This window comes from Pelophylax lessonae (genome assembly GCF_965119305.1).
Source record: "Pelophylax lessonae genome assembly, chromosome: 2".
NCBI lineage: Eukaryota > Metazoa > Chordata > Amphibia > Anura > Ranidae > Pelophylax > Pelophylax lessonae.
Window position 1 is genome coordinate 106,623,158 of NC_138769.1, and position 9,466 is coordinate 106,632,623.

Genomic DNA, 9,466 nt, shown 5'->3' on the forward strand with positions numbered 1-9,466 from the left:
AAATATGAGATTTTGCATTTCAGGGTAGGGGGTGCATCTGACCAGCTGTGCTGTGATTCATCACAGCACATACGATCATCGGGTCCCAGCCAATGATTGACCGCCATCACCATGCAATCGGCTCTGAGCTTCACGGAACACAACCACAACTCTGTATAAACAGCACAGAGCTCTGTTCAGTGACAGGGGATCTCAATGTTTGCAAAGCAGGGAATAAAAACACTATACACTATATTCCCAGTAAAAGCAGCACACAATACACACATAAACACTTGTTAGGTGCATATTTAACCCCTTGATTGCCCTAGATGTTAACCCCTTCCTGTCTAGTGTTGTTAGTATAGTAACAGTAAATATTATAAGTACTGAAGGACACTGGTGATGTCAGTGGCAGTTTGTTCCCCCCCAGCCTCAGTTAGTGTCAGACTGCTTGCCGCAATATCGCAGTCACTAGTTGCCACCATTACTAGCATAAAACATTTTATAATTCCAGTATATACAGTAAACGGATTGCGAGCATAATTTGTTCCGGAAACATGCTTGTAATCCAAAGCTCTTTTATATCAAAGTGAATATACAAATGGGCATTCTTGTCAAACCAATCTCTTAACATTCTACGTGGAGGTGAGCTGTGAGCTAGATAGGGGCAGACCAGTGGATGTGGTGTACCTGGATTTCGCAAAGGCATTTGATATAGTTCCCCACAAGCGCTTAATTTATAAAATAAGGTCTGCAGGTATCGACAGCAGGGTTTGCTCTTGGATACGGAACTGGCTAAAAGGGCGTGTCCAAAGGGTGGTAATAAACAGGGCATACTCAGACTGGTCTGAGGTAGTAAGCGGGGTCCCCCAAGGCTCAGTCCTGGTACCAACCTTGTTCAATTTTATTCATAAACAGCATTGAGGTCGGGATCAGTAGTTCGTTATCCGTTTTTGCAGATGACACAAAATTGGCCAGGGCAATAACTTCACAGCATGAAGCAGATATCCTACAGAATGACCTGGACAAAATAACGGAGTGGGCAACGACATGGCAAATGAGGTTTAATGTGGAGAAGTGTAAGGTTTTGCACTTGGGGACTAAAAACATAAAATCACAATACACGTTAGGAGGGGAACCCTTGGGGGAATCAAAAATGGAGAAAGATCTGGGAGTCTTGGTTGATGATAGATTAGGCAATAGCATGCAATGTCAAGCGGCAGCTGCCAAAGCCAGCAGAATATTAGCATGCATAAAGAAAGGGATGTATTCCAGAGATAAGACTATAATCCTTCCACTTTATAAAACTCTGGTCTGACCGCATCTGGAGTATTCTGTCCAGTTCTGGTCGCCAGTCCTCAGGAGGGATGTGTTGGAGCTGGAGAGAGTCCAGAGAAGGGCAACTAAACTGATTAGGGGATTGGAGGACCTTAATTATGAAGAGCGTCTGCAATTGCTTGATTTATTCTCCCTGGAGAAGAGACGTCTGAGGGGGGACATGATAGCAATTTACAAATATCTCAATGGGGATCTCAGCTTAGAAAAAAAGCTGTTCAGTCGAAAGGATTGCACGAGGACTCGAGGGCATACAATGCGATTAGAGGAGAAGCGTTTTAACCTCAGGCAACGTGGGGGGTTCTTTACTGTGAGGCCTACAAGATTGTGGAATTCTCTACCACAAGAGGTGGTTTCTGCGGGAAGTATGGTGGCTTTCAAAAGACTCTTAGACGTACATCTCAAGGATCAAAAGATTCAGGGCTATGTGAGATGATTACAGCCACACACACCTACACAGGTTGAACTGGATGGACTATTGTCTTTATTCAACCTCATCTACTATGTAACTATGAATTTCCCCGTAAGAAATAATGGAAACTCAGATGATTTGTTCCACCACCATTTATTCATAAATCCTTCAGTTTATAGTCCACATAAAACGATTGTAGCAATGTGATAGGTTGTATAACCATAAAATGTCCATCCACAAATGGCAGCCTCCACAAGGGGATTAGAAGCAAAATCCAGCAAGAGCTACAGAGTATAAAAGAGAAGAGAGGCACCTCTAAGTGTAGCAATACGGTTACATATAATGAAGGTACAACATTTAGCAACTCACATGGTTGATGATTAAAAGAGGTACATCTAAGTATGCAGGCATCTGGGGTAAAGTTGTCCACAGAGACCGTCCTCCGCACCGCCATCAGTATGTAGTCATGACTGGGAAGACTACCGTGCAGTAGAGGGATCTGAAAGTGAGGCTTGAAGTGTTTGTGGAGCGTAGCGTGGAAGGGATGACGTCGATGGCAGTGTGGAGGATGGTCTATGTGGACAGCTTTACATCAGATGTACCTGTTTTAATCACCAATCATATGAGTTGCTAAATGTTACACCTTCATTAAATGTAACCATATTGCTACACTTGGAAGTGCCTCTCTTCTTTTATACTCAGTTGTGACATTATGCTACTTGTATATCATGTCATCGCTTGTATATCAAGTCAAAATTTATGTGTTTGTCTTGCAAAGCACTATCAAACCAAGGTTTTACTGTATATCATAGTTTGTAGACGCTAGAATTTTTACACAAACCAGTCAATATACACTTTTTTGTCATTTTTAAAGACCTGTAGCAGAATACATTTTGGCCTAAATTTATTAAAGCAGTTGTATACCACTGGACAATTTTTTTTATTTTTCTCTTTTGTTAATTGACGGACACAGCTCCTGATCTTTTTGACCATTCGGTTATACTGCCCCCTACGGGAGTAGGACACAAGACAGAAAAAGAACTTGACTATGCCTATGGGCAGTCCCAGGAGGTATACTCCCCCCTCTCTGCTATAGGTACTCAGTTGTCTCTGATTTCCATCTGAATGAGGACATTGTGTTGCTTTCCCTGTGTCCCAGGCCAAAACATCCTAAGAAAATTACTGTGTATACCCTGGATGTGGTTCGGGCGATAAGGGTGTACCAGGCAGCTACGGAGTTCTTTAGGAAGCCAGACTAAAGATTTGTGCTTATGGATGGACCTCGAAAAAGACTATTCGCTTCATCTGCGATCATTTCTAGATGGATCAGACAGATGGCGACTCAGGCCTATTTGATTAAGGGTGGTGTTCCTCCTTTCCCTGTCAAGGCACACTCTACTAGGGGGCTTAGTGCCTCCTGGGCCTTCCGTCATCAGGCGTCAGCAACTCAGGTTTGCCGTCTGGTCGTCGGTGCACACTTTTACAAAGTTTTATAAAGTGGATATGTTGGCATCTGCGGATGTTTCCTTTGGCCACAAGGTTTTCAGGCTGCTGTTAAGAGGACCTGATCCTCTTTGAGGGTGTATTGTTTTTTTCAGGTGGACTCCAGTTGTTTTTGGTTGAGCCCCTGTCACCTGGTTGACTGTTTAGCCTTGGGAATTTATTGCTGTTTCCCACCCCTCATGTTTGACACTGCTTTGGGATGTTCCAATGGTCAAGAATGGCAGGAGCTGTGTCCGTCAATGAACAAAAGAGAAAATTGGATTTTTGACACCGTAAAGTCCATTTCTCTGGTGTTCATTGACGGACACGGCACCCACCCCTCTGTGGAGTTCTAATTCCCCTGACACTGCTTGTAACAAAATTAAGTGACTATAGCAGGAAGAGGGAGCATACCCCCTGGGACTGCCCGTAGGTGTAGCCAGAAGTTTTTTCTGCCTACTGTCTGACTCCTGTAGGGGGCAGCATAACCCAGTGGTCAAGAATGACCGAAGCTGTGAACGTTATTGAACATCAGAGAAATTTATTTTACTGTAAATCAAAAATTAAATTTTTTCCTGCAAGGTAAAGTCAGCGCTGCAGCTGATTCCATCTTCACCCGTCTTGCTTTCGGGTTTGCGGGCTCCGTCTTCGTGGCACAGGTCTCGGAAGGAACGGCACGGGTGGCCATTCCTTCAGAGCGCATGTGCCAGTCATGTCACTGGCTGTATGTAATGTAAATATCTCCAAAACGGTCCACAATTAGCAGATATTTACACTGCCTTATTATAGGCTTATCTATAGGTAATAGTCAGTAGAGGAAGTTTACTTCTTCTTTAAGGGATTTTATTTCTTTTTTATGGGATATGTTTTATAGCAGAAGTAAAAAAAAATAAAACATTTTCTCAAAATTTTCAGTCTTTCTTTTTATATAATAAAAAATAACAAACCCAGAGGTGATCAAATGCCACCAAAAGAAAGCTATTTTTTCTCTCATTTTGCTTTTATACTTCTTAAAAATTGGTATTCCCAGACTCGGGTTAGATGCCCCTCATTAGGCTTCTCCTCATGTACGAGTACAACTACGTGTACGTCTGAGAGACCCTCTAAATGTAGGCTGGTGCCTACATTGGCTGCTTAAATAGGTCTCCAAACCTTAATATGCTTGTTACATTTTTAGGGCTCATGCACACAGGATGTTGTTAAAGCTGCTGTTAGGGGCGTGTGGTGTTTTTTTTTTTTTTTTACTGCCTGTAAATGCCTCTCGATGTTAGCCTATGTGTTAATTCACACATAAACTTTCAGAGGCGTTTGGAGGCATAAGCGTTTAGGGGTGGTAGGAAGAAAAAACAGCCTGTGTGTCCAGGAACAGAAGCTGTTGAACTGTAAAAAAAAAAAAAAAAAAAAAAAACACACAAAACGCCCCAAAAAAGAACGCTGTAACAAACTTTTAGCTTCTTTTGGCATTTTTTTTCCATTATGGGGGAGGGATGTGTTTACTGTAAAAACATGGCTAAAAGCATGTTTTTACCGCTGCCTTTTCCTGGCAGCAGCGCTGGCGTTTTTTTAAACATCCTGTGTGCGTGAGGCCTTAGTGTTCCTACCTGTCTATATATGGTTTAACACTTTTACTGTTGCTTTATGCAAGCTCACTTTTGACAGGTTATACCTGTATACCGACTAAACTTACTGTACCTTAAATGTTGCATGTTTTGCAAAGATGTTTTTACTTTTATCTGTTGCATACCTCTAAAAAAAAAAAAAAAAAAAAAAAATACACTAACCCTAACCTTTAACTTGAACCTTGACCTTAATCATGACCCAGATCAGATCAAACCCTGATCTACCTATTTTATCTTTTTTTATTGTGATTATTATTTTTCTTTTCTACACACTTTTGTTTGTTTACATTTTCTTCTTCTGGCAAGGAGAAAAAGATGCAATTTTACTCTTCATTTGGACGGAAAAAAAAACCGGATGGGCTGTACAGTGACGGATCACTGTGATAGCCAGTCAGGAGCTATTACAGTAATCAAGTGATTGGGAACTGGGCCTCCCAGTTCCCAGTCATTATATGAGGCCCAGGGTGCTGTCAGCACAAACGCACGCACTCATATACTGTATGTGGCCTCTCGGAAGAAGACCCACTGCAGTGAGTCTGCATATGTGTGTACAAGCGGCAGCAAGGGGTTAAACAGGATGTCTGTGTGTAGAAGGAAACAGTGCATATGTGCAGGGGTCCTTAACTGCAGTAACTAAGAGCCTGGCTAAGTTTATTTAGCCCAACTTGGATCTGATAACTTGTTGGATAATGCTGCCACCTGCAGGTGTCACCTAGTATTGAATTCTGTTTTTTTTTCCTCCCTTAATATTTTCTAGAAACCAAAACATCCCACCACTGGAATTATTGCCATCACATTGGCATTCCATATATGTAATGAAGTCCATATAGCAGGATTTAAATACAACTTGACATCTTTAAATAGTTCACTTCACTATTATGGAAATGAAACGATGTCTGTAATGGCTCAGGTAAGAACTGCAGTCTGTAATTCGTTAGTTCCGTAAGTTGTTCAATGCTGTTTTGTTGTCATTTTTTATATCTCAATTTTTATGTGACGTTAGCATTTCTTTTGGCACTCATAGAATTGTAGGTGAGATACTTAAAGGAACAACTTTTGTCTATTTAAAAAATGTTTAATATTCAGATAACTTTCACTTTAGTGCCTACCATCTTCCTCCCTGACAAGTTTTACACACATCTATGACAGAGCTGTTTATTTCCAAATATAACATGGCTTAGATCTTTGTGCACTCAGGATCTTTGTTCTGTGTCATTGGGCAGCCACTGATGATGTGACTCCTGCACTTGCTTTGTTGGGGTTGTATTATTCTTGAACCCAGCTCCATGTAAGATGCCTAAAGTGTGCAGTATGTGTACGCCACAGGCAGTACGCAAAGAAAACAATTTGCTAGGAGAAAGAGTAAAATGAAGAAAGAGTGTTTTGGCTGCCTAAATACAATAGCTGGCAGTGGAGATCGCTCCATCAATTACATTTAGTACAGAGGGGGGAAAGCAAGTTTTTGTTTTTTGGAGGTCTTCCTGCAGACAAATCTGAATTCAAATAAAACCAGCTTAAAGCAATTTATTCAACAACTCAAAAGCAATTCTTGATTATTTTGAGTTTTTCACAGAAGGTACTAATTGGCTATTTTGCCTGCTGTAAATCCTTGTATGGGAACTAGCATTGTATTGAGCTTAGTGACACACTGATGTACATTTAATTAATCTTTGTGCGTTGGGTAAAAAAGTAGCCATTTTCCTTTTTTATTCCATGCATAGGAACAAATATATGGAAGGGATACATTTTGATCTCCAGTGCATTGGCACACAAAGCTTGGCTGCATTTATCATGTGCATGGCTAGGGATTTGTGCTAAAGCCTGCCTGATACTGTCAGGAGAGGAGAAGGTAGGACACTGTGGAATATTCCAACCAAATATTCCAATGGAAGGGTAGACACTGATGTACCATTATCATGGGCCATCTTCCAAAAACATTGGACCTTGGGGCAGGATATGGATCAGTGAACCCTCTTACTGTTCACATCTCCAATGCATGCTACGAGAAGCAGGGTGGGTGTTCTGTACCATCTTGTCTTAAACTGTACAAATTTTTTTATCTACAGACACCCCTTATCTGTATAGGCAGTTTTTGGTAAAGGTGAACTAACCATTTAAATTGCCTATATTTGTGGCTGATTAAGTTTATTGATGCTAATAAAGGCTTTTGTCAAAATTGCAAAATATATGGTACAAAAAAAATGTCCCTTTAAAATGAATTATAGATGCAGGTGTCTGTTTCAATTTGTATTTTACATCCACTGTCTTTTCTTCTCTTGACAGAATGAATATCACAACATCTCGGCAGAACAGATGTTTCTTAGGGACCTTATTGAACAGAAAACTGTTACAAACTTGACGTAAACCAAGGAGAATCCTGGGAGTTTAAAGCTGCCAAAAATAAATTCCTAGTGTACAGTATTCATATTTTTATATATATATATGGATTTTTTAAAAACCATGGAAGTATTTTGCCTTTATTGAAAAGTATTGTGTTGACCCTGGAGAACCTATATCCACTGAATCATTGGTCATCACTTGGCAAGTCCAAAGATTACGCGTGTGCCTCTGTTGTAAAGAGAAACCTTGGACTACGTTGGGTGAACCTTAAGTGGATATGGAGTTCTGTCCATCGGCGTGAGAGTTTTTGGGGCCGCTCTGCAAGATGTTTTGGTTACACTGATAGACTGTAAAGCACAAAGATGCAGTGTGTTCTTATGTCAATGTATAAAGTGTCCTTTTTGTGTGCAATGTGATCATTGTTAATTGTTGTTCTTTTGATCTAATTGTTTTGAGGCAGTTTTTCTTTATAAAGGTCAGTCTAATATTGACCTTTTGTATTAAATAGGTAAGTTTTCAAGCTCTTATAAGTCATGAAACAAGCCAGGCGGCCAACAGATCTTCAGCCATAGCTGCTCACATCTCACTGTGAGAATTGATAAATTACATGTGAAGAATTGTAGATTTTCTTGTACTCTCGTGCAAGTTTGTGTTGCCTTTGTTTATTGTATGTTTAATATTTTCCTTGTGTTCATACATTTACTTTAGTTTGCATACTTAAAGTATAACTAAAGGCAAAACTTTTTTTTTTTTTTGATGATTCGAAGTTGTAGTAGTAAGTGTTTGGAACTACTGCCAGGTTTTTAGTGCGGTGGAGGGACTTCACACTCTCCAACTGTCCTTATCACCAATCTCCCTGAAAAAATTAAAATTCTAAATTTTGGTTGCCTTCAGACCAATAGAATGGAAATCTTCGAGTGGGGACTCTTGTCACGGTGGCAGCTGTCTGGGAGAATTTCTCTGACCTTGGAAAGAGATCTTCTGATTTCCCGTTGAGTCTACAGGATAGGAAGTGAAGTAATATCTGGCTAAAGAGACACCGACTGCAAAACCCAAACTGACAGTCACTTTTGATCTTACCCTGCTCCATGCAAAATTTAAATAAAAAGTGTTTTTCTTTTAGATATACTTTAAACTACACTCTAGAGTCCTATTTCACTAGAGTTCCCACCCCACAACCATTGGATGGCTGTGGGTGCATAGTTCCAGGAGAATTCTAGGTTCTGTAGTGTAATTACACTGAGGGGGCTCCCTTTTGCTTCAGGTCCTGGGAGTTTGCACCGCAGTGTCACCTGCTGGATCAGTATGCTATTGCAGTGCAAAATTGCAAGTGGACCTTGCATCAGAATTATTTTTTAATGTTAAGTGTATATAAGTAATATGTCAAATGGGTATTTCATTCCTTTCAATCTGATATCCAAATAAGTAGTGAATAGGTAGTGGAAGTACATATCCCAGACGGTAGTTGTAGCTGGCAGATGTGAGGTATGGACCATATTGTGTGTCCCTATCTCCAGCAAGCACTACATTGTAAAACATTTTCTGAGTAAATGTTATTGTCTTTGTATTGATGGCCTTTAATACACAGCTGAAGTTTGCTTTCCCATTATGGGGTATAAAACAATCATTATCTGCCCCATAAAATTATAATTATTTATCAATATAAATAGAAGGGCTGAAAAAACTCTTTGGTGATCGCCAGTGTGTCAGAAAAGTGAGTTTAGCTTAGTCTGTCTGGTGCAATACTGGCTGTCAATACGGAGGCTTGTGGGTTGAAGAGGAGGGTGAGTGTCCTAGTGCTGGAGACTCACTGAGGAAGAATAAACAATGGCAGCTACTTCCAATGAGGGGGTTCCTATTGGGGAAGAACTGTACTCTGGGTAGATCATCTCTCTGGAGGGCTGCCGCCTCTAAAATAAATGTGCACTCACTAATATAGCACAGGGTGGCCTGGACTGGGACACCAAAGCTGGCCTGCAAGCTTATCCAGTCAGCTGACATTCTCTTTAGTCTTATCACAGTTGAGGTCTATGTTGGTGGTGGCATGGAAGGGAGAGGGGAACTCTGGGGTACCACAGGCAATCTGTGGAAAGGATTTGAGTAAGGCTTGTGTTAAAGACCGAGCTGAGGCCTACACATAGTGAGAGCCTGGCCTGGAGTAACCTCAAAGTAGGGGAATTGAAATGGTTCTTGGCAAGATCAGATCAAACAATTATTATATATTGCTGGAGTGCGTACATTCCCATTTTCAATACTTTCATGTACAAACTCCAATCAGAGGTAATGGGCAACCAATTGG

The 9,466-nt window shown here is 40.7% G+C and overlaps 1 protein-coding gene across 2 annotated transcripts in view; it reads left to right on the forward strand.

Moving 5' to 3' along the window:
* ST3GAL6 (ST3 beta-galactoside alpha-2,3-sialyltransferase 6) overlaps positions 1-7,991 on the forward strand; it is a 323,183-nt gene extending 315,192 nt beyond the window's left edge. The window contains exons 11-12 of one of the 2 annotated variants that reach the window (XM_082245491.1): positions 5,585-5,737; positions 7,111-7,991. In XM_082245491.1, the coding sequence (XP_082101617.1) occupies positions 5,585-5,737; positions 7,111-7,191 (234 nt within the window). In that variant the 3' untranslated portion in view covers positions 7,192-7,991. The remainder of the gene's footprint in view (positions 1-5,584; positions 5,738-7,110) is intronic. The other variant, XM_082245492.1, reaches the window with a different exon arrangement.
* Positions 7,992-9,466: the final 1,475 nt, after the last annotated feature.